The sequence below is a fragment of the Caretta caretta genome, chromosome 1 (assembly GCF_965140235.1).
Source record: "Caretta caretta isolate rCarCar2 chromosome 1, rCarCar1.hap1, whole genome shotgun sequence".
Taxonomy (NCBI): Eukaryota; Metazoa; Chordata; order Testudines; family Cheloniidae; genus Caretta; species Caretta caretta.
Window position 1 is genome coordinate 207,707,651 of NC_134206.1, and position 25,899 is coordinate 207,733,549.

Here is a 25,899-nt window from a genome sequence, read left to right on the forward strand (position 1 = left end):
TGAACATAGGTCCAACGCCAGCATTATCTAGGTGTTCTGGAACAGAGAGGGTGCCAAATATCCTGCTTGGGTTAGTAGATACTAATGAGGGCACCTTGGGGAAATAGTTCTCTTAGAATTGTTGGACTCTTGCCAAACATGCCATAATCACTGCATACCCAGCATAACCTTGAAATCAAATAAAGATTCTTTTATTTCTGAAATATCTTTAAGCGACATATCTCTTAATTTGCCTATAGACAGACAGTTGTCACAGAGGAGAACAGGCTCTGCTAAATTCCTGGTGGAGAAGCAGTATTTTCTCCATGTAGCGATCATGGGGAATGAACATTCTCAGGGTATACATGAAAGGAAGATCCAAGTGTCTATTAGACACTTTATAGTGAGAGAGTTATCCAGTCTGTGACTCACAGGAGGCATCATCTGGTCCTTGCTTAAAGTTATGAATTGGATAATGAACCAGAGAACTCAAGGTATAGGCAGGACAAGTAACTAATCATAAAATTGGTGAAGCAGAGGGTCCATCAGGTAAAGTGACCTCTATAACCCCCTTAACTACCTCTGCCAAAAATAATAGAGTGGGAGCTGGTATACAGGATACAGTCAAAATTTTAATGGGAAGTAATGTCTGGGCCTCTGCAGGACCTCCGTCGCCATGGATACAAGGGGTTATGAAGTCTGTAATTTTGGTTTGACTAAAGGTGGAAAAGGATGAGTCCAACAGAGGCCGTATGACTACGCCTTTTAGCTTGTTGTCATATAATAATCTTAACTAAAACTGGGTCTGCTTGGACCCTCTTCGTCCATGTCCTTTATTTAGAGTCACACAAAATCCACACAAGCACATATACACTACCTGCTCTCTGCTACTGAAACTGCTTCCTGAGTGATTCCTCCTTCTGTGACTGTGTGGACTCTTCACCACTCCCTTGGCATTAAATTGGCTTCTGCCTCCATAGGAGCAGCCCAGAGCCCACATACCCTGAACACACCAATATTTCCCAAACCAAAAGGGATGGAGAGAAAGAGATATTATCAGAACTGCCTAACAGATTATCAACAGGGGAAGGAAAACTCATACATACACATAGTTCAAGCACAACTGATGTCTTGACCACTTTGCCTTCTGGCTCATGGCAAGAGAGTCCCAAGACCCTGCAACCAGAGGCGCCGACTTTCTACTGTGCTAGGGGGTGCTCAACGCCCCCCCCCCCGCCTCTGCCCCATGCTTCACCCCCCACTCTGTCCCTTCCTCCAAGGCCCCACCCCTGTCCTGCCTCTTCCCGCCCCATTCCGCCCCCGAGCGCACCTGACCCTTGCTCCTCTGCCTCCCCCAGCACCTCCTGCACACTGCTGAACAGCTGATCATGGAGCAGGTCCTCAAAGAATCAATCCTGAAGCACTTACATGAGAGGAAAGTGATCAGGAACAGTCAGCATGGATTCACCAGGGGAAGGTCATGCCTGACTAATCTAATCGCCTTCTATGATGAGATTACTGGTTCTGTGGATGAAGGGAAAGCAGTGGATGTATTGTTTCTTGACTTTAGCAAAGCTTTTGACACAGTCTCCCACAGTATTCTTGTCAGCAAGTTAAAGAAGTATGGGCTGGATGAATGCACTATAAGGTGGGTAGAAAGCTGGCTAGATTGTCGGGCTCAACGGGTAGTGATCAATGGCTCCATGTCTAGTTGGCAGCCGGTGTCAAGTGGAGTGCCCCGGGGTCAGTCCTGGGGCCAGTTTTGTTCAATATCTTCATAAATGATCTGGAGGATGGTGTGGATTGCACTCTCAGCAAATTTGCGGATGACACTAAACTAGGAGGAGTGGTAGATACGCTGGAGGGCAGGGATAGGATACAGAGGGACCTAGACAAATTGGAGGATTGGGCCAAAAGAAATCTGATGAGGTTCAATAAGGATAAGTGCAGGGTCCTGCACTTAGGACGGAAGAACCCAATGCACCGCTACAGACTAGGGACTGAATGGCTAGGCAGCAGTTCTGCGGAAAAGGACCTAGGGGTGACAGTGGACGAGAAGCTGGATATGAGTCAGCAGTGTTCCCTTGTTGCCAAGAAGGCCAATGGCATTTTGGGATGTATAAGTAGGGGCATAGCGAGCAGATCGAGGGACGTGATCGTCCCCATCTATTCGGCATTGGTGAGGCCTCATCTGGAGTACTGTGTCCAGTTTTGGGCCCCACACTACAAGAAGGATGTGGATAAATTGGAGAGAGTCCAGCGAAGGGCAACAAAAATGATTAGGGGTCTGGAACACATGACTTATGAGGAGAGGCTGAGGGAACTGGGATTGTTTAGTCTGCAGAAGAGGAGAATGAGGGGGGATTTGATAGCTGCTTTCAACTACCTGAGAGGTAGTTCCAGAGAGAATGGTTCTAGACTATTCTCAGTGGTAGAAGAGGACAGGACAAGGAGTAATGGTCTCAAGTTGCAGTGGGGGAGGTTTAGGTTGGATATTAGGAAAAACTTTTTCACTAGGAGGGTGGTGAAACACTGGAATGCGTTACCTAGGGAGGTGGTAGAATCTCCTTCCTTAGAAGTTTTTAAGGTCAGGTTTGACAAAGCCCTGGCTGGGGTGATTTAATTGGGGATTGGTCCTGCTTTGAGCAGGGGATTGGACTAGATGACCTCCTGAGGTCCCTTCCAACCCTGATATTCTATGATTCTATGATCCATGGTGGGCAGGAGGCACTGGGAGGGAGGGGGAGGCACTGGCGCTGATCACGGGGGCTGCTGGTGGGTGCTCAGCACCCTCCATTTTTTCCCATGAGCGCTTCAGCCCCAGAGCACCCATGGAGTCAGCGCCTGTGCCTGCAACTTCCCTTACCAACTTTGCTTTGGTAAGTCTGAGGCCCTGCATGCACTGGCCCCACCAGTCAATTCCCCATTAGTAGCTAATATTCAGCTGGGATGACTACCACTCTCACCTCCAGTTAAATCATCCAGCATGTTGAGGTGGGGATGGACTCCTACTCCAGCAGCACCTCTCAGGGGCTCCTCTGCTCACTTTCCACTTGACTCCACTTGCTGCTGATGCTGCATCCTAACAGGTGCCCTCTGTACCAGCCTGATCTTGCTACCTCACCCACTACATACTCCTGCACCAAATCTTCTAAACTACTGATGTTGCTGTTTTTTCCCAGTGCTCCGAACATTCTGGTCATATAGACTCCATCTCAACCGCTCACTATCCATTTAAGCTGTGGCCATGGACCAAGTCAGCCACGAACCACTGCTCCAGAGTTGCCAGGCAATGCTGCCAGTTTCAGAGAGACAGTGTGTCCACTATCCAGTTTACATGCTTTCTGAACAGGATGTCTCCTCTCATTTACTGTGGTGTAGAGTCCTGTATGGATCTGATTAGAGCAAGAATAACAGATATTCTAGAATTCCACTAGCACAGCTTGGATTTTAACCTCAATTCTTAAAGTTGGAGATATTAGCCCAAAATGTATATACCAGCTTGTATTATCCTGCCTCATATAGTGAGTTTTTCGTGGCTATAAAAAGAATTGGACCTAATAGGATTGAGGGAATTCTCGCCTGGAATATTAATAGAATACTGTGTTCCAGGCATTAATGGGTGAAATACTTGATGCTAAACACAATGTCCCTCTATTTTTCAATCCAATAAAGCTGCATTTTTATCAAATATTTAAACAAGAATCATTTCAAGCTGCCAACAAGATTTCACAAGCCTTAGGACGTAGTTCTATCATTCTTCTGCCCAAATCCTTAATAAAGAACATCCTTCTTCCTATTTTTGCCTAGAATACACATGGTCATGAAAACAAAGCAGCTGCAGTCACTATCACCGAATGGATAAACAGTGCATAATGGAGGTTTACAAGTCCAGAAGTCTGATTCCTCTCCAGAATCTGCAAGCCCACTCTTCCATGTCCATTGCAGATTCTGAGCCGAAAAAGATTCACCTATACCGGAAGGAAACTGCAGGGTATCTAAGTAGGCCAGTCTTCACATCTTCTCCAGAAACTGAAAACTTCATATCACAGTCTTAGCAAATATGTCATTCGAATGAATGTATGCTGTAAAAGAGCAATAATTTAATCCTCCTCTTCAGCAGGAGCCAGGAAATGGATCATTTTAATTATTCTTTTTCTCCTATTCCATTATCTTACTTCTCTGCCCTCATTCTTTAGGGAATGCATCACTGCTGGTTATTTCTCAGTTGTGGAGAATTACCAGACATACCAGTTTAGAAGAGAGAAAACAATTGGCTTACATGCTAATTGATTTTCTTCTAGATTTGTCTGTCTCACTCTTCTTATGAAATGTATTTAGAGAGAGAGGATACAGAAATGAGGGGAATATCAATAAATGAATAATTTGATGACTGTTAATGTTAATGTTAATTTGATGACTGTTTAGTTTGGCCTTGGTTGTTTTCAGTAACTCAGTTATGCTATGGAAAGTTTTGTCTGCAGCCATAGTGGAGGGTTGCCAGACATATTATAGCATAGAAAAAAAAAATTAGCAGGTAAGCCATGATTTTTTTCACACTAGAAGCTAAAGTGTCAGCCATCTAATATACTAAATATTTAAAAGAAGATTAGTATGGCTAAAGTAAAATAGGCACAATTTAGATGTAATACATAATTTTTTGTGATTGTTATCAATTCAAGTTCTATGGGAATTATATATCCTTCATTCTTCTTTGAGAGGTGTTGCACAGGGCCATTCCACTTCAGGTGTGTGCACACCCAGTGTATCAAAGCCAGAGATTTTTTTCCTGTAGCAATGCCCATCAGTGCGTTCATGTGCCCTCCGCAAACTTGTGCTGCCAGCCAAAGGTATAAAGGATGAAGCTGCCCCAATCCCTCTCAGTTCTTTCTCACCACCTGTGATCAGTAGTTGGAATGTGTGTGCTTGTCATACTCCTTTCCCTTTCTCTTAAGAGAATTTTTTTTCTAAAAGTTATTGTTGTATATAGTTAGGTTAGTTCAATGTAACTATTATTTTAGACAAATTTTTGCTAGGTTTTTGTTTTGTTTGGAGCTTTTCAAGCTCATGCCTAAGTCTTGAGGGTGTAAGCACTGTTCTGGCTATAACAAGTTGTCAAGGTTCCTTCCCCACTCTGAACTCTAGGGTACAGATGTGGGGACCTGCATGAAAAACCCACTAAGCTTATTTTTACCAGCTTAGGTTAAAACTTCCCCAAGGTACAAACTATTTTACCTTTTGCCCTTGGACTTTATTGCTGCCACCACCAAGCGTCTAACAAATATTTAACCAGGAAAGAGCCTGCTTGGAAACGTGTTTTCCCCCGCAAAATCCTCCCAAACCCTACACCCCCTTTCCTGGGGAAGGCTTGATAAAAATCCTCACCAATTTGCAATGTGAACACAAACCCAAACCCTTGGATCTTAAGAACAATGAAAAAGCAATCAGGTTCTTAAAAGAAGAATTTTATTTGAAGAAAAAAAGTAAAAGAATCACCTCTGTAAAATCAGGATGGTAAATACCTTACAGGATAATCAGATTCAAAACATAGAGAATCCCTCTAGGCAAAACCTTAATTTACAAAAAGACACAAAAACAGGAATATACATTCCATTCAGCAAGCTTATTTTCTCAGCCATATAAACAAAACAGAATCTAACGTATATCTAGCTAGATTACTTACTGAGTTCTAAGACTCCATTCCTTTTCTGTTCCCGGCAAAAGCATCACACAGACAGAGAGAGCCTTTGTTTCTCCCCCCCTCCAGCTTTGAAAGTATCTTGTCTCCTCATTGGTCATTTTGGTCAGGTGCCGGCGAGGTTATCCTAGCTTCTTAACCCTTTACAGGTGAAAGGGTTTTTCCTCTGGCCCAGGAGGGATTTAAAGGTGTTTACCCTTTTCTTTATATTTATGACACAAGTCTATTCTAGTCAACAATCCCACTCACATTGTTTAAAGTGTTCGGGAGAAGGATATCTTAGGCATAGGTGCTCTATCTGCAGGGGGCTTAAGACCAGAACTAAGAAGTCTAGGAAGGTGGGGCTCCATATAGAAGCTGCTCTGCACTCCAGTTGGAACCCAGCCACTCCATACACAGGGGTTCAGACTCTACTCTGCTGAGGAGTGCACCGCCAAACTTGGCCATATCCCCTCATCAGAGGGAGCCAGAGAGAAGACACCATTTTCTTTCTTCCCTACCACACAAATGGCAGAAGAAGTCAGATGCTTTGCACTCTTCTAGCTAGAAGAAGTTCTCTTCATGTTGGAGGCCTTGCCCTCCTGGACAGTCTCATGGAAGAAAGGTTAGAGCACTGCACTAGCTAGGCAGTCCTGGGTACAGCATACTTCAACTAGCTATGTAGAGACCTTGACTCTGGCACTAACTTCAGTACTGTCAAGATCAACTCGATTGCTGGAACCTTCTACCACATCGACTTCATCTTTGTGCACACTTCAGTGCATCACCACCTTCTTGGTATTGACAGTCTCTGAGGCATATGTGGTGGTCAGGGACCTCCTTTGCTTCTCTGTTCCAGACTCACCTTTGCTGCAAGACATCGAGGTTCCAGCCTTCCTGTGATGAAGGCTTCAGTACCTGTATCATCCTTGGCACCAACACACTCAGTACCATTGGTTTTCAGTAACAACTGTAGCCAAAAGCTCTGCTGTTCAGCTGGGCAGATGAACAGTACCATCATCAGCAAAGCTGCTGATGCTTCCCCATACCACCTACTTCTCATTGATCCAGGTCCCAGCCTCCTGCTACACCACCCAGTACAACACTGCCTTGGCCCTCAGACTGTACTTCTCCATGTTGGAGTTGGAAGTGGGATCTTACACACTGAGATCCCATTACAGAAGGTCTGAGATTTCCCTTCATTCATCCTTGTATAGATTGAGCTCACAGCACTGGCAATCTCTCAGGAGCCGGTCCAGTGACAGAACGCCTTGAGGTTCAGTCCTTGTTCCATATCCAGCAATTGTTTTTTTGGACTCCATAGGGTATCCCTCCAGACTCCAGATCCTCATCTCCTAGACCCTCCCTACCATTAAGTCTCCATCAAGGCATCAGAGTCCACCTGGTACTGATCCTGGTACCGATCCAGGTACCAAGCAAGCAGTGGAACTTACACCTCTAATATGTGGCCCATCTGGGAGGGAGGTTCTGCAGCTTCAAAACAGGTGGATACTATGCTGCCACCACTGAATAAACACTTCTTCATATTCTCCTGTTTCTGAATCATCCTTCCTGGTTCCTGATGAATATAAGACATAACAAGAGCTTATGAAAAGGTCTCAAGCTCCCCAAGTAGACAGATGGAACTGGTCTGATTGAATCCACATAAGTTAGTGGATATTTTATATACTGCAGGACCTGCTAGAGTCGTTTTAACTCATTAATGAAGCTATCTTAGATGACCAGAATCCTTTGGCAAACTCCTTCCTCTCTGCCCCCCACTGTCAAAGGAATGGAGAAGAAATACCAAGTTCTTTCACAGGGTCATGAGTATTTTTATTCACACTCAACCCCAGGAACGTTGGTAGTGTGATGACTGTAAATGAGAAGGGAAGACAAGGCCAGTCTACATCTACTTCTAAAAACAGAGATGCAAGGACACTATGAATAAACCTTTCCCCAAATAAATCTACTCAGGTTTGCATTTCAAAACTGCAAACTGTCAAGCTCTTTTCACTTGCTAAACTTTTTCAAATTGGGATACAATGTCAAAGTTTATGGACAAGTTACTAGATAATGCCAAGAAGGAGTAGCAGGTACTAGTGAATGATGGCTGCTGGTAGCAGGATCATCCCTGCAAGCTGCATTGGATGGGGCAGATTCGGCAGCAGAAGTGATGGCAACAGTGACCATCCATTGCTAAAAGGAAGAAAACGTAAATTGCAGGAGTTAAACTGGTGACTATTAGTCATCATCCACTGCAGATAACAGAAGAAATACAGCTCCCACTGAACTTGGGGACTCTGCATACTAAATGGATTTTTGTTGTTTTGACCAATATATTGAGCACTGTTGTATTGGGAGTGGATTTCATCCGAGAAAATGACAAAAAATGTTGGATGTTAGTAAAACACACTTGTCCCACGACAATATTCAGACACTCCTGCTGGAAAAGGGTAGGAGGAAGTGTGGACACTGGAGCACAATTCTTGGGGCCTTACAGGTATCTCTACCATGCCTACAGGATGACAGAGAGGAACTGAAACAACAAGGAGTCCAGTGGCACCTTAAAGACTAACAGTTTTATTTGAACATAAGCTTTCGTGGGTAAAAACATATGCATGGAGAGAGGAACTGCTCCCTTTGGTGGCTCAGAATAAAGCTGTGGTGAAGCCAGGTCATCATGCAATAATACCCATAAGGATAAAAGATTGCTACAGTGAACCTGTAGACATAAGTCCAATGGAGACTTGAGGATATGCATTGACCACAGGAGATTTAATTCATTGACAGTTCAGAATAGTTACCCACTTCTCCACACAGCAGACATCCTGGATAAAATGTCAGGAGCAAACTTTTACACTAGTTTTGATTTGGTATCTGGATCTCATCAGATTAAAGTGGCATCTGGAACTGAGATAATACTGCCTTTCTGAAACCTTGTGGACTATCTCAATTCTTCAGAATGCCTTTCAGACTTAGGGATGCACCAGGGACATTTCAGAGGGTAGTAAATGATCTAACCCAAGTTCTGAGAACTGAAGACATCTTCACATATGTAGATGACTCCATTTGTTTCCACAAAATGTGGAAAGAACATCAGATAGAAGTGGGAAGGATTCTGAAGCTTTTAAAAAAAGCTGGTTTTAAACTTGCAGGAAACAAATGTCAGTTTGCAAAGAGTTCCATCACCTTCCTGGGACATATAGTCCAACATATAGTTGGAACCCCAACCCCAGAAACTGAATGTTAGAAAGGACTGGAAGGTTCCTGCAAACTTGGACGAGGTACCGTGGTTTTTAGGCCTCTGCAGATTCCACAGAAGATTTGTAAAAATTTCTCAGAGAGGGCAGTGCCATTATACCAGGTAACTAAGAGTGATTTTGGTCTGGACAGAGTAACTCCAAAAGTGTTTGAGTCACTGAAAGAAGGATTTCTAAACCATGCTGTGCTTAAATTCCTGGATCCATCCTATCCATTCATGTTAACCTGTGATGCCCCAAAGGTTGCTGTTCAATTTGCACTTGAACAAATTAATGATCTTGATTGGTGCAGATAAGTAGTGTTTGGAGGTTGCAAAGTAAATGAGAGGGAACCCAAGTCTTTGGCTACAGAACTTGGTGTGTGGCTATTGTGGAGGTTCATAAGTCCAGTTGTCCATATTTATTAGGTACAGAATTCACAGTATACACAGACCACAGTGCCCTACAGTGGCTCCTTGCAAAGCAGCAACCCAGAAGGACGCCTGTGGAGATGGATTCACAAAGTGCCTGAATATACATTCACAGTTCACAGTAAACATGGAAAGTAACATGTGGTTGTGGATGCTCTCAGCCAGGCCAGGGCAGACCCAAATGAGGAATCTTTGCTGCTTCTATCTTACACTTAGAGGCTTTTACAGTTAGGCCTGCATCTTTGAGCTTTAACAGTACAATCTCCAAGTATTTCTTGTGATCAGACCAAGAGTTGCTAAAGATTACAACATTGTCAACATACTCTTGTGAAGTTCTGTAATCCATATAACACTTGGTTGACCAGCCTCTGAAAAGTGGCTACTACATTCATTAACCCAGATGGTAACATTTTGAATTCATACAGTCCCATATCAGTGATAAAAGCAGATTCTGTGTATCTTCATGTAAAGTGATCTGCCAATAACCTTTCACAAGGTCAAACATCCTAAAATCTCTAACTGGCAAAATATCCAGCATATAATCATTTCTGAGAATACAATAAGTGTCAGGACCAGTGACAGCACTGAGTTTCCTACAATCAACACAAAATCTTGCAAAGTTAACTTCCTTGGGGACCAAGACAACTGGAAGCGCCCAGGAACTTACAGATTCTTTAATGACCCCCAGATGCAGCATGTTTTGAACTTCTGAGGGCTTGTCTACGCTGGCACTTTACAGCACTGTAACTTTCTCGCGCATGGGGTGTGAAAAAATACCCCCCTGAATGCAGCAAGTTTCAGCACTGTAAAGCACCAGTGTAGACAGTGCACCATCACTGGGAGCCGCTCCCCTCATGGAGGTGGGTTTTTTAGAGTGCTGGGAAAGCTCTCTCCCAGCGCTGCTGCCAGCACTTTAACGTTGCCAGTGTAGACTAGCCCTTAGGGTGAATTTGCTCTTGTACCGTGCCAGTGGCATGAGATGCCTGGCTGAATGCCGACAGAGAGTCCTCATTAATGATCTTGTGGGTCATCGCGTGACTCCTTCCTGGCTTGGTGAAAAAAAAACACTTGTATGTTTAGTATCAGAGGATAGCTGTGTTAGTCTGTATCCACAAAAACAACAAGGAGTCCAGTGGCATCTTAAAGACTAACATCTATATATTTGAGCATAAGCTTTCGTGGGTGAAAACCCCACTTCTTAAGATGCACAGACAGTACTTCTCCCTTTTCAATTAGGGTTAACTCACTGCGTATTTTCAGTACTGTCAAGTGATGAGTCATTTTGGCATTCAGCCATCAAAGCAATGAGGTGTGACTCAGTAGTTTCCCCTTCAACACAACAAATCATGTTTACTATGGCTTCCCTACTTTAAGCCTATTCACGCTCACTGGCTGTGGGATAGCTTTACTGTGAGGTCTTTTAACATGATATGTACATTCAGTCACCCCTTTTACCACTTCAAAAGGTCCCTCCCGTGAGTTCTGTATTTGTATTTTCTCCCAGGGATAACCACCAGTTCCAAGTCACCTACTTCAAAAGAATGTTTACAGGTATCAGAGTAGCAGCCGTGTTAGTCTGTATTCATAAAAAGAAAAGGAGTACTTGTGGCACCTTAGAGACTTAAGAAATTTATTAGAGCATAAGCTTTCGTGACTGAATGCATCTGATGAAATGAGGTGTAGCTCACGAAAGCTTATGCTCAAATAAATTGGTTAGTCTCTAAGGTGCCACAAGTACTCCTTTTCTTTTTACGGATACAGACTAACACGGCTGCTACTCTGAAAACTGGCTCTTTTGTTCGCATACATTCCTAACATTGATTTCAGTGTTCCATTGAACCTCTCCACCACACCATTTGTCTCTGGGTGATATGGGGCAGCCTTTAGTTGTTTCACTCCATGCAACTTGAATAGATGGGACACGAAATTTGACTTACAATCTGATAAAATCTCTTTAGGGAAACCCACTCTGTTAAAAATAGTGAAAAGGGCTTTCACCACAGAATCGGCCTCTATGTTAGTTAGAGCGACTGCTTTGGGGTATCTGGTGGCAAAATCCACCATCACCAAGATATGTTTTTTCTGCCTTTGGGTAGGACATAGCATAGGACCCACAATGTCCATTGCTACCCTATAAAATGCCTTGTGTATCTCAGGCAAGGAATGTACAGAGACTTCTTGGGTTCTGCAGGTCTCTCTCTTTTGACATAATTTACAAGACCCACAATAGTCTTCCACATCATTCTGTGTCCCTGGCCAATAAAAAATTATTCTTTAACCTATCATAGGTTCTTCATGCCCTGAAATGACCAGCAAAAGCATAATCATGTGCTAGCAACATTAACTCCCCATCGTGCTGGACACGCACAACCTGTTCTTGTAAGATTTCTCAGGGCTTTTATCTTTCCCCATGGATGCTTCCCTGTATAATCCCCCTTCCTCTTCAGAAAAATCTTTCCCTGTTTCCCCTCACTGGGGTCCCCTTGAGGATGTAACCACAGATGCTTTCTCATCTTCAAAGCCCCGGCTATAGAAAACCTGAACTGCCTCTCCAAGTTACAGGGAATAACTCCTCCTCCTTTAGCTCTGTATGCTTGCTACTTGCCTGTGCTATGCAGGAGCTTACCTTGGCTCCTCCCACACCTGAAAGCACATTGATTTCTCCTGCTGAGCTGGGGCTGTCCCTTTCCCCCACATCTTTGTTGTCTGCACAATTTTCTGCTGAGATCACAAACCAATATTCCTTTTTGCTGCAAGTTACTATATTAACCAATTTAAACATAGATAAGAAGTGCTGTTGGAATACTAGACAGCAGCCCAACTTCCAGTGTTCCTTCCAGAATGTTCCTGTCCATGGGTACTTCAGCCAAAGGTACAGTAAATTTGTATCATCCCAATGCCAGGAGTTCCGCATTCTCCCCAGGGAGGGAGCATGTCTGACTATGTTTTCCCTGACCAAAGAAATCTGTGCACCAGTGTCTCTCCACCCAATGCATTCTTTGTCATTCACCTTGGCAGCTTTAACAAATACCATGTCCACCTCCTGTGGGTCAGACCTCACAAATTTAATCAGGAAACCTGTAGATACCTGGGCTCGACGGAGTATGGGCTTAGCTTCTTTGAGTTTAGGGCAATTATTCCTCAGGTGTTCAGTGCAATCGCACATGAAACACCATGGACTGTTCTCCTGTACTGGGGGTCTGCGAGCGAGATTCCCAAGGGAGGATCTATTCTGGGGTGAAGAGTGCCTAAGCTCCCAACTGCCCTGCTTCTCCACAGCGCCAAAATGTGGCCTCTCTTAAAACTGGGCTTCTACCCTTCCCTCTGTGGCTTGCTTACTGGTCACTGGTTTGTATGTAGGAATCAGTCAGATCTACTGCTTTTTGGACAGAGTCCATGAATTTATCCCAAACAACATGTCTGACATCTTCAGAATATATGCTCAGGAGCTGCTTCTGTGCAAAGAGATCAAACAACTATCAAAGAATCAAATAACTCTCTGCCCCCTTCCCTTTGACTCATTTTTTTTTATCAAATCAGACAATTTATACTGATATGTTCTATGACTCATCTGGTCATACATTATGAGGGCTCTAAATTTCAATCTATACACTTCAGGAGTAATTTGAAACCTTTGCAATACAGCCTTTTCAAACTCCTATTTCAAAGCCTGGTCAATTGGCATTTCATTAAATACATTAAATACTTTACCCAAGAGCTTACTAATTAGAGTTGGGATTTTCTTGTCCTCTGGAACTTCATATACCTCACATAATCTCTTAAAAGGGGTAAAGTATTCTTCAGTACCATCTGTTTCTTTGTATGTAGAGCACAGCTTTTCCCAGCTGAGCATTCCTTGGATAGAGTGTGTACCTAGGGACTGTGGGATCTGCTCCTCCCTGTCCATTATGCTCTGGGCATACAGCCTTTCCATCTCATTTTCTTGGGTATCCTTTGCTTTCAGCTCCATAGATGATTGGTGTGTAGCTGCTTCCTTCTCCTCTTGGGTATCCTTCGCCTCTCAGCTTCCAGGGCCCACCAGTGTGCTGCTTCTTGTTCTTTAGCTCTCTAGGCAGCTCCCATTTTTGGTGTTCACGCTCTTCGTCTTTCTCCTTAGCTAACTATTTTTGGTGTTTATGCTCCTCTTTTATTCTGTCATTCTCCACCCTAGACATCTCAAACTTTGTGGTTGCTTCACTGACACTAATGTTTATACTTTGTTCTTCTTCTATTTTCCTTACTTGAAACAAACAAAAAATAATGAAGCTGTAACTTCTCTTTACCCTGTTCTCAACCTTCTGATTTGTGAATCACTTAAAGCCAGTTTATCAGTGGTGAAAGTGTGAACCTCAGTTAAACAACAAACTGTGCGTAAATCCTGCCAACTATGCTAAGGTGATGTTTTGGGGTTCACCCAGGCCAGTAAAGGATTCAGTCAACATCTGCCTTGTAACCCGAGGTATCTTGTGGCTATGCAGCATTAGTTCAGAGCTCTGACCCCCAACAACCTGCCAGTGGCCCACAAGCCTCACCATGGCTATGTCCAACTTGGATCCTCCTCAGAGGCCGACATTAGTAGCCTTCCAGCTTTAAATCTGCCCCAAAATCATCCTCATGCAAGGTCCTGTCTCTCTCATTGGACCCTCACAGAAAAAGCATTAGGCTTGCTGCCTCTACAGAGACAGTAACATTCTCACCTGTCAACTAAATAGAAGCACACACTTTACTGAACTTATCCAGAACTCATGATTTATAATGAAAGCAAAACAAGTTTATTAACAAAAGAGCATGGATTAAGTTACACCAGGTAAAAGACATTAGAGATCCTTACAAATAGTTAAAAGTGAAAACAGGCATCTAAAGATCTAAAACTTAATTTAGTAAAATACAGTTTTTGTTCAAAATGTTTTTTCTCTCATCCACAGTCTTCTTTCCATCTTTTTATTGGCCAGGACCCATCACAGAGATCAAACTGCTTGGGTTCTTAGTCTCCTTAAAAAGAAGCTTAACTTAGGATTCGCTTCCCTCTTGTTATAGTTCACTGAACCTTTGAAATGTATTCTTTGATGGGTACTCCCAGATAAAGTTAATTAGTTCATGCTGAGCAAAGGAGCCATGAGGTGTGGAAGATGAGGCTTCTGGTTTGTCTGCTGGTTCCTCTCCACTGATGGTAGCTACTATGCAAATTATTTCTTCCTGCTGCAATCTCTGACACAAATGATTTGGGCCACGCGTGGTTTGAGGTGCCAACTGCTTTCCTTTTTCTGGAAAAAAACCTGTTAATCAACTCCCCTGACATGCCTGATTTAAACTCCTTTTAGGCTGTGTCTACATTACAGACGTTACAGCGGCACAGCTGTATCACTGCAGCTGCGCTGCTGTACGGTCTCCTGTGTAGCCACTCTGATCCGATGGAAGAGAGCTCTCCTGTCAGGATAATTAAACCATCTCCAAAGAGCTGTGGCAGCTATGTTGTCAGGAGAGCATCTCCGACCAGCATAGCGCTGTCCACACCAGGCTTTTGTCGGTGAAACTTATGACAATCAGGAGGGTGTTTTTTTCACTGACTGACAAAAGTGCTAGTGTAGAAATAGCCTAGGTCACAAACTTTTTAAAGTATAATATGAGTGAGTACCCATAATTCCACATACAGCATTGTTACATATATTTTACAATGATACTATTGACCAGTGTGGTGTTAGTTTTCAAATATCACTTCATAAGGCATATTTTGTACACAAATCATTGCACTAGTGTGTCAGGTGTGAATACAAGGGTGCCTAGGGACACAGAAGGTAACAGGGTTGTCTTGCCAGCAAGCTTTCAGAGAACAGTATTGGAGTGTCTTCAGTGATAACAAAGCACCAGGTTACCTGAGTGAAAAGACACTGAGCCGAGAATCCAACAAGTTGGCTAGGCATGGCTGCAGATGTTAATGACTAGTTACTTTCCTCTCTCTTACCTGTCAAGAAAGGAAAGCACCTGCAAAAAGAGAAGTGGGAATGCCCCAACCTAATAAGCCCTGTGGGTTCATACTGATTGACTTGAAAGGCCCACTACCAGAAACACCAACTGGAAATCAGTATTTGCTGGCAGTCTAGGACACTTACCCAAAGTATGTGGGGGAGAAGTCCCTGAAGGATAAAAGGACTGATAAACTTACGGCTGCATTGATGAAATATGTAGTGTTGCAGTTTGGCCAACCAAGCAGCATCTGCAATGATCAGGGGAAAGAATCTGAATCACAGTTATTATACAAGGTTTGCCAGCTAGCAACTCCAGGTAACTAAGGTGAGGACCAGTGTAGCCCACTCTGCGATTAATGGGGGAGTAGAGAGAGTAAACTGCACCATTGGTTCTATGCTTAGAGTATTAGTTAGTGAAGACCAACGAGACCGGGTTTCTACAACAACTTTTGTTATCTTTGCATAAAACACCAGCCAGCATTCAACTATCTATTACTTCCCTTATGAGATTGTTTATGGACTCCACAAATCCATGCTTCCCTGGGACTTCATGTTCTGGCAACAAGAACTGATAAGGCCCCCTGCACCTTCACAGGTGAGAACATAAGTGCTGTCTCCAGGGCTGGAGCACCCACGGAAAGAAATCAGCGGGTGCTTAGCACCCACTAGCAGCCAGCTCCCCCTCTCCCCTCCAGTGCCTCCCGCCCGCCAGCAGCCCTGCTGATCAACTCCTCCCCCTCCCTCCCAGTGCCTCCTGCCCACTGCAGTCAGCTGTTTCACAGCATGCAGGACGCTGTGGGGTGGTGGGAGGAGCAAGGGTGCGGTGTGCTCGGAGGATGGGGCGGGAGAGGTGGGGAAAAGGTTTCGGGGTGCGGTGCGGGCAGGAAGAGACGGAGTAGGGACTTGGCAGAAGGGGTCAGGTGGGGGCAGGGCCGTGGGTGGAGCAGGGGGTTGAGCACCCCCGGGGCCCGGAGGAAGCCGACACCTGTGGGTGAGAGAGACAGCGAAGACTTATATCGGTGGCCTGAGGACAGCGTTTCTAAAGGTAGAGGAACAGATGTGCCAGAAATGAGCATGGCAGGCCTAAGATACCAGGAAAAAGGAGCATTATGTGGCCATCCAGGAAGGAGGGAAGGTGTAGCTATGCAACAGGAAAAAGCAGCCTTGAAAAATCCTATAGTCCTTTTTGGGGGGGACCTTACACAGCAATTTAAAAATTAAACACCTTATCTTTGCTGATACTAAAAGCAAGAGCTTGCTCCTTTATAGTGCATCGAGAACTGGTGCACAGATTCATTGAAGGGGTGTGTGGGGGGGTGCAAACACTGAGGATGTTCAACAACCATCCCAGAGGAATGCAGAGGAGGATTTGGAGGTACCTCCGCATGTTTCTGTGTCTTGTAATGGGAGACCAGTTGTGAAGGCGGAATTGCCAAGGTATCCTCAGAATCGCAACAGACTGCAGTTCTCAGACAGTCTGTCCACAACAGATAGGTATAACCTGAGGACATGAACTCTGCATTCACTAATCAGCTAAATCAAATTATGAGTGATGTCTCCATGAATATAGGAATTGAGTGGGCAGATCAACATGGAACTTGTGGGGATGGCAGACTGCCTGGAATCATAGGAGTTTCTGTTTTAAATTCGTATTCCATTAGAGGGGGAAAAATTTTAATGATCAGTGTAGACAATATCGCCACCAATGGATGGTGATGTATCTTTATGGTGGTATTAAGTTATTGTCTTGCATGTTATTGTGTAATTGCATGTGTTCTGAGGGATTTAGCAGAAAACTCAGCCCTACCTGTGCATGCAGGAGTTGGTACTTACAGTGTGTCGATAAATCCCTGTGATTCTATAAGTGAGTATTATACAATGTAGACATTTGTACCAAAGTTATGCCATAATTCAAAAAGAATAATAGACTGTGACTTTGTCTTCTCCATTTGACTTACCAAAAAATCAGTAGTTTCCTTAAATAAAGTTGCTTTTATGCTATTTCATAGCAATTTCATATGTGGTATGGTGTGGAAAGTGGAGAGGACTAGAAGGAGTTGCAGAGCTTGGAGAAAGGAGAAACTGAACGTAACCAGAATGAACACACTATATTTGTTCTCATAGGCAAAGCACATAACCAAATTCAAAAGAAATTGGATTTTTACAGGGAGATTTTTAAAAGACATAGATGGCAGCAAGGTGCCCAACTCCCACTGAAAGTCGAAGTTTAGTTAAAAACTAAACTGAGATCATTTAAATAAAAAGTAATAAGGCCTGTAATAATGTGTAATTTAGACCCAGGCTTAAATGGGTTTAAATTATATTAATGTGATTATACTGAAAGAAGTAATGAAGTAGATGAACTATTGACAAAAATATGTTGTTTACTCCTAAAAACCCATGCTGCATGCATTTGGGATAAAGGTGGATTGATGGTCTTGTGGGGTCTAAGTGTGCATTTCTGATTTGGGTGTTGGGTTGTTGGGATATGGATGGCCAGTTGATGCTGTTACTGTGGGATAGTCCATTAATTAAGCAAAGCATATGGTATTTTTTAGATTTTATATTGAACTTTGTATTTTTAATAATGTGAAGTGCCTAGAGTCTAAAATAGGTGATGGAAAAATCTAAATAAATGCTGTACTAGAGGACTGGAAGATAGTTAGTTGTACACCCAGCATTTAAAAAAATGAAATATATTATTATTCTGGGAATTATAAACCGGGATGACCCTTTCCTTAGTACTGGGAAAAATAGTGGTGAAAATAATTAAAATGTAGGATCTCCTACACTAAATGAGTATAATGTGATATTGGTGAACTGTCATGATTTCTGTAGGAATAAATTATCTAACCAGACAGAATTATTTGAAAAAATTATCCAAATGATGTGATGATTGATTGATTCATTTATTTTAGACTTTCAAAAGGCTTTTGAAAACCTTCCTTCATGCAAGAAAAAGAAGCTTCATAACCACAGGGTAAAGTCCAGTGCTTAATCTGTGCCAGGGCTTGCCATGGCTGACCCCTTGCACCTCTAGGCTTGGCAATTCATAGCCCTGGCACCTCTGGGCTTGCTGCATCAGTTATGAATGTAAAAAAATTGTGCCCCGGCACCTCTTTCATTACAAATTAAGCACTGGTAAAGTCCTATAATCAATTAAAAAGTTGTGTGGTTCAACACTGGAAGGGGCGGGGGAAAGGGCGGACCATGGCCACTGGGAACTGCGAGCGGCCGGACCTGCAGACGCTCAGGTAAACAAAGTGTCTCGTGGCCCGCGAGGGGCTTACCCCGAACAAGCCGTGAACCAAGTTTGGGAACCCCTGGACTAGATGATCATAATGATCCCTTCTGGCCTTACAATCTATGATAATTATTAGAAAACTAGGAAATTCAGAGTCATGTTACAAGTAACTTAAACAAATATTATCTTGTAAAACAAATAAATAAACATTAAAAATGACAAATAACATTCCAAAACATACAAACATTTCAAAGTATGGAAGTTCACAGGTACCCAAAGTACTGTAACTCTGCTGTGTAAAGATGCCAGCCTCTCCACCTTCTCTTCTTCATGGATGAAGTGCATCACAGAACATTGGTTTCAAAATTGCGTTCATAAATATGCCATCAAACTAATCTTTTTCTCTTTTCTTGTTGTTGCTGTAATTTCTTGAACTGGACATAGGAGGATTTCTATGTAGACATGCTACCATATTATATAGTGACACTTAGGTTATTGGCTGCCACATGGAATAATAGAGTAAATTGTATGTGGTGCAGAGGTACCCTCATCACTTTATAGGTTATGTCCTAAGTAGGGCTTTCAAGGAAGGAAAGGAAAAAAATTAATCATGATTAATTGCACTGTTGATAAAAGAGCACCATTTATTTAAATATTTGTGGATGTTTTCTACATTTTCAAATATATTGATTTCAATTACAACACAGAATACAAAGTGTACAGTGCTCACTTTATATTTATTTTTATATAAAATATATCAATTTTATTTATATCAAATATTTGCACTGTAAAAAACAAAAGAAATAGTATTTTTCAATTCACCTAATACAAGTACTGTAGTGCAATCTTTATCATGAAAGTTGAACTTACAAATGTAGAATTATGTACAAAAAAACTGTATTCAAAAATAAAACAGTGTAAAACTTTAGAGCCTTCAAGTCCATTCAGTCCTACTTCTTGTTCAGCCAATTGCTCAGACAAACAAGTTTGTAAACAAGAAGCGGGCAGCATTATCTCCTAAAGACAAAGATGCGCTAAAGATTCATATGTCTCTTGACATAGGTCCAGAGACGCATGTCCTCTGGAATGGTGATGAAGGAGCATATTAATGCTTAGCATATCTGGCACCTAAATACCTTGCAATGCTGGCTACAAAAGTGCCATGTGAATGCCTGTTCTCACTTTCTGGTGAGATAAATAAGAAATAAATAAGAAATAAGAAGCGAGCAGCATCATCTCCCGTAAATGTAAACAAACTTGTTTGTCTGAGCAATTGGCTGAACAAGAAGTAGGACTGAATGTACCTGAACTAGTGGCCAGGCAAACTTTGTCAAGCTCATCAACATCCAGGTGAACTTCCCAAGGATGATCAGAGTCCTCAGAGAACCTTACAAAGGTCATCACAAACCAACATATCACTCTGGTTTTCCTACTGTGGTGTGTATTGACCATTAAAATGTGACCATTGGGTTCAGAAATGTCACTTTGTACACCACATCTCTGTCAAATTAGTCTAATAAACATAATTTTAACTGTTTCTTACTGTCCATGCTCAAGTTTGTTCTCTCACTAAAAGAAGAATTTTCTGTCCGGGGAATAATTGTTTCCACCAAAACTGAAATTATTCTCTATCTGTAGGTGAAAGAGGGCTAGAAACTTAATTTTAGAAAAAAAATACAAAATTATAGACTGCATAAATATTTTAAAATGTATTTTAGAGTTGAGAAGATAATCATGTTTCTTTTTCTTCCCAGCTATTAATAGGCTATGAAAATGGGACAGTAGTACTCTGGGACTTGCGATCAAAAAGAGCAGACTTAAGAGTTTATTATGATGAGGTAAGTAGTTCCCACTCATTCAGAGTAAAGGACAATTCAGTAGTCTTTTAAGAAGCAGAAGATATGTCTGAAAGGCATTGTTAGTTTTGGAAATGCAATATACTATAGTACTTAAAGCCATGCCACCTTGGCAGTAGGTGTCAAAACCTGGGATCTCCAAGTCTGAATGCATGTGCTGTTACTGCTTGAGCTAAAAGACCCAGCTCTCTAGCCAGTGCTGGAGCAGACTCATCATCCTCTGTGTGGTTTACTTACCACTAGAGGGGGACAGAGCACCACACCGAGCATGCATGTGTACAACAAGAGCTGTATGAATAACTGATTTTTTGGTTTCACTGGAAATTCCGAAAAAATTTAAAAAATAGTTTTGGATCAAAATTTTTTAAAAATACAATGGAAGGAAATTTCTAAACAAAAGAATCTCAAACTGAAAAATTGAAACATTTCATTTTGACTTTTTTGGAATTTTTTTTGCTTTTTTTTAAAACATGAACAATTTAGTGTAACTGATGAGAATTTTTTGGTTTTGTCACATCTACATTTTTGCCTAAGAAAAGTTTCAGCTCTAGTTACAACTGTATTTAGGAAGTACACTGCATTGTTATCATTACTGGATAGTTCTACTTCATAAGTTAATATCAAAGGCAAGTTATTAAATAGGTTTTATATATTACACAAAGACCCAGAGGCTGAGTAGCAGTTGGTTTTAGTATGTAATATTCTTACGTATCTCTTTCAATTTGTAACTAAGTTGGAAAATCAGATGAAGATTCAGCTCTTGTGTTCCACAGAATTCTTTTTAAAAATACGAATGATTATTTGGAGAATGTTTCATATGTACATGGCATTCAGCAAAACACAAACAGACTGGATAACCCAACTCGGAGAAATACAAATATAGCTCATGGATAACAGAAAGAGATAAAAGGAGATTTCTGGGAGGATATTCATGCAGGAACTGTTTTTTCACCCCTCCTCCCTATTTTTTTTTAAATGTATGAAGAATACCTAAATAGTTGGGGGGAGGGTTCCCAACTTTAAAAATTGTCTGGGCAGGAGTCTCATCCCTGGGTCTTGTATTCCTTAGTGTGAGGTGGACAGAAATCCCACAAGATCTAAGATTCTTGTTCCCTGAAGGCAGTGGTATTGGATCAGCTTGTGAGCCATCTCCCTGTTAGCACATAGGTAATAGTTCAGTGTCTTCTGGATCGTTAGGCAGAGATGGACGAGGAATCTGTATGCCCTTCTGATGGGCAGAAGAATTGAGTGCAAATCAACATTTCCATTTGCAGATGAGCACTCTGTATCAATTCAGCTCAATTCGGTGAGACTTTATTGGCATATGTAGCAGATCGAGCACCGCCATGTCGCCTCCTGCTGGTTGCCTTGGGAATTAGCTCTTTTCCAGCCCTCAGAGCGCCCCCTGCTGGTTGGTGTCTAGCCTGCCTCAGGCCCCCATGTCCCTCCTGGACCCCGATGCCCTTTACCTTGGGGTTCTGCCCCACAGCAGTACCCCGGCTCTCTGGGTCTCCCGTCCCAAGGGAACCCCCTCCCCCTATGCTTACCTGGCCTCAGTGGCTACTGCCAGTCGTCATCTAGCCCCCTTTCTCTGGGGCAAACTGCAGTCTGTAATGGCCACTCATTATTGGCAAGGGGGTTGGACCAGCTGCCTCTGCCTATCCCTGGGCTGCACCTCTGCGGCCCCAGTACCTCCTAGGGCCTTTAACAAGGCCTCAGCCTGGGGAGTTGCCAGGCCAGAGCTTCCCAGCTATGCCTGCCCTTCCCCAGCACTGCTCTGCTTCAGGTACCTCATGCTCCCAGGCAGCTAGGTCCTTCCCACTCCAAGGCTGGAGTGAACCTCTCTTCAAAGCTAGAGAGAGACTGTTTACCTTATGGCCCGGCAGCTCTTTTATAGGGCCCAGCCTGGCCCTGATTGGCTGCCTCCCAGGCTCTTCTTATTGGCTCTCAGCCCCAGCCCTCTCCAAGGGCTGGCTTTTAAACCTTTCAGGGCCGGAGCAGGATGAGTGCCCCGCTACAGCATGACAAGCCATCCAGGTGTTGCCAAACTGTCAGAAAAAGAACAGACCCTTCAGGTATGAGGTATGTTAGAAAACCAGACTCCTATTGGTGAAAATAGTTGGATCATTTTTCTGTCGATGCTTTCATAGTTTAGCTCCACAAAGCCAAACTTAGGAATGTAGGAATTGTGTCATCAAATTGACGTGTGGTCCATCTAGTCTGGTTTCTGGCAGTGACCTGTACAAGATGCTTGACAAGAGAATGTCATCTCTACAGGTTCCTCCTTTCATAGACGTCACTTGCTCCTTTTGGATTTTCTACGTTTCTGGGCTTCTTTAGCTTTTAATTATTTTCTAAGCAAAAATTCTATGCCATAATTCTTTTCACTCCATATTTGGATTGATATGGCATATTCTTACATTATCATATTCAGTTGTATGGTGGTTCTGATTCTTATTTTTCTTCCTTATTCTTTTATTTCTAATGGTTCACACAGTAACTTTCATCTTTTCATTACCATCTTCCTTCCAAACTGCATCCTTTTGTTGTCATTTCATTTTCACACCCTTGCCTCATGGAGTCATCATCTCAGTATTCAAGCAACATACTTGGCTTCTTACTTTATGTGCACTCATTTTCTCTTTCTATTGTCTACCTATTTAATCTTTCCAGTACACATTTGGCTTTCCCTTAACGCATCTTTACACTATGTATTCAACTTGTACGAAGTGTCACAGCTGAAAATGTCATTCCGTTCCATTGAATTAGTCATCCATCAGTTATTAGATATTTTAACATGTTTTTTTTTATTCTGTAGCCAACGCATTGAGACAAAATGAATTTTACTTAATTTTAAGAATTAAGTTTAACAAAATAGGAAATTAAATTTTGTATATCGCTAAATTGTTGAACATAGGGCAAAATGATTAATATGTGAAATGGGGTGCAAATGTACTTACTTACTCTTCTGCAGACTAAACAGTCCCAGTTCCCTCAGCCTCTGCTCACAAGTCATGTGTTCCAGTCCCCTAATCATTTTTGTTGCCCTCCACTGGATGCTTTCCAATTTTTCCACATCTTTCTTGTAGTGTAGGGCCCAAAACTGGACACAGTACTCCAGATGTGGCCTAACCAATGTCGAATAGAGGGGAATGATCACGTCCCTCGATCTGCTGGCAATGCCCCTACTTATACAGCCCAAAATGCCGTTAGCCTTCTTGGCAACAAGGGCACACTGTTGACTCATATCCAGCTTCTCGTCCACTGTAACCCCTAGGTCCTTTTCTGCAGGACTGCTGCCGAGCCATTTGGTCCCTAGTTTGTAGCAGTGCATGGGATTCTTCCGTCCTAAGCGCAGGACTCTGCACTTGTCCTTGTTGAACCTCATCAGATTTCTTTTGGCTCAATCCTCTAATTTGTCTCAGTCCCTCTGTATCCTATCCCTACGCTCCAGCGTATCTACCGCTCCTCCCAGTTTAGTGTCATCTGCAGACTTGCTGAGGGTGCAGTCCACACGATCCTCCAGATCATTAATGAAGATATTGAACAAAACTGGCCCCAGGACTGACCCTTGGGGCACTCTGCTTGATACCGGCTGCCAACTAGACATGGAGCCATTAATCACTACCCGTTGAGCCCGACAATCTAGCCAGCTTTCTATCCACCTTCTAGTCCATTCATCCAGCATTAGCTCTCTCCCCCCTCCTCCACACACACACACACCTACCTCTCCCCAGGTCTAAAGCAGACAGGGAAAGCAGGAGCTCTGATCTGGCTTCCACCTATTCTCCTCACTGTGAAACCAGAGAAGGCAGAGCAAATGGAATGAAGATCAAAGCACCAGCTCTGTGCTAGCCCACTATGCGCAATCTGAATTTGTTACCTAAGAACCTCTTGATCCCTACTGGCAGAGGGCACAGTGTAAGTAAGGGTTACAGGAGTCCCCTGTACATACCAGTCCACCAAAGAACATCATGTAAGGTCTCTAATGAAAGCCTGTTTCACACTGATCATCATCATTCTTGTGAGATGTATGTTCAGAAAATATGTGAAGAGTTATGCATATATACTAAAAATCATGTTCTCTAGCTCTGTGAGTTAGGACTGGTCACCATAAGGTAATCCACATGCTCCTGGCAGGTGGGGGAGAAAGGAGGGAAAGAGACGCTTATCTCACTCTGGCTGGTCATGTGCAAATTAAGTATTGTGTGGTTCAGAATGGACACCCATTTACAGTCTGAGCAAAATACTAATCAATATATTGCTGAGGTTGCAGAGAAAAAACAAAACCAGTAGGGGTTATCCTGGTTAGGAGTAAGACAATGAACTTTTGAAACTGTATCTGGGGTGCAGCTGAATCCCCAGTTATTCCTTTAGTCTTTGAGGACAAGCTGCCAGCAGGCTTGATCTTATGAAAAGGGATCTCGGCCAACCTGGTTGAAAATTCTGGGAAAAGGACTTGGGATAAGCGAACTTGTCGAAGACAGAGGAATGCCTTGGTAGTTAAGTTTAGTTTTAGAAAGAGTGTTGTGATTTTGTTTTATATGTACCATTTGTTTCCAATATTCTCACTCACTATCACTTACCGCTCTGTTCTTTGATAGTAATCTTATTCTTGCTTTCACTATATGTATATCTAAACAGTGGTGAGCTGGAACTGGTTCACACCAGTTCGCTGGAACCGGTTGTTAAATTTAAAGGAGTACTTGTGGCACCTTAGAGACTAACCAATTGATTTGAGCATAAGCTTTCATGAGCTACAGCTCACTTCATCGGATGCATACTGTGGAAAATACAGAAGATGTTTTTATACACACAAAATAACAGAACGCCACTAGCCGTCACCTTCAGCCTCCAACTAAAACCCCTCCCACGCATTATCAAGGATCTACAACCTATCCTGAAGGATGACCCAACACTCTCACAAATCTTGGGAGACAGGCCAGTCCTTGCCTACAGACAGCCCCCCAGCCTGAAGCGAATACTCACCAGCAACTATATACCACACAACAGAACCACTAACCCAGGAACCTATCCTTGCAACAAAGCCCGTTGCCAACTGTGCCCACATATCTATTCAGGGGACACCATCACAGGGCCTAATAACATCAGCCACACTATCAAAGGCTTGTTCACCTGCACATCCACCAATGTGATATATGCCATCATGTGCCAGCAATGCCCCTCTGCCATGTACATTGGTCAAACTGGACAGTCTCTACGTAAAAGAATAAATGGACACAAGTCAGATGTCAAGAATTATAACATTCAAAAACCAGTCGGAGAACACTTCAATCTCTCTGGTCACTCGATTTCTGTTCTCAAAGTGACTATCCTTCAACAAAAAAACTTCGAAAACAGACTCCAACGAGAGACTGCTGAATTGGAATTAATTTGCAAATTGGATACAGTTAACTTAGGCTTGAATAGAGACTGGGAATTGTTGACTCATTTTAAAAAGTAACCTATTTCCCCTTGTTTATCCTCCCCTCCCCCCGCACTGT

General features: G+C 42.8%; 1 protein-coding gene across 10 annotated transcripts in view; it reads left to right on the plus strand.

Moving 5' to 3' along the window:
- STXBP5L (syntaxin binding protein 5L) overlaps positions 1-25,899 on the plus strand; it is a 430,597-nt gene that overhangs the window by 253,519 nt on the left and 151,179 nt on the right. For all 10 annotated transcript variants that reach the window (XM_048819147.2, XM_048819156.2, XM_048819179.2 and 7 more), the window contains one exon: positions 20,294-20,377. In XM_048819147.2, coding sequence (XP_048675104.2) covers positions 20,294-20,377 — 84 coding nt within the window. The remainder of the gene's footprint in view (positions 1-20,293; positions 20,378-25,899) is intronic.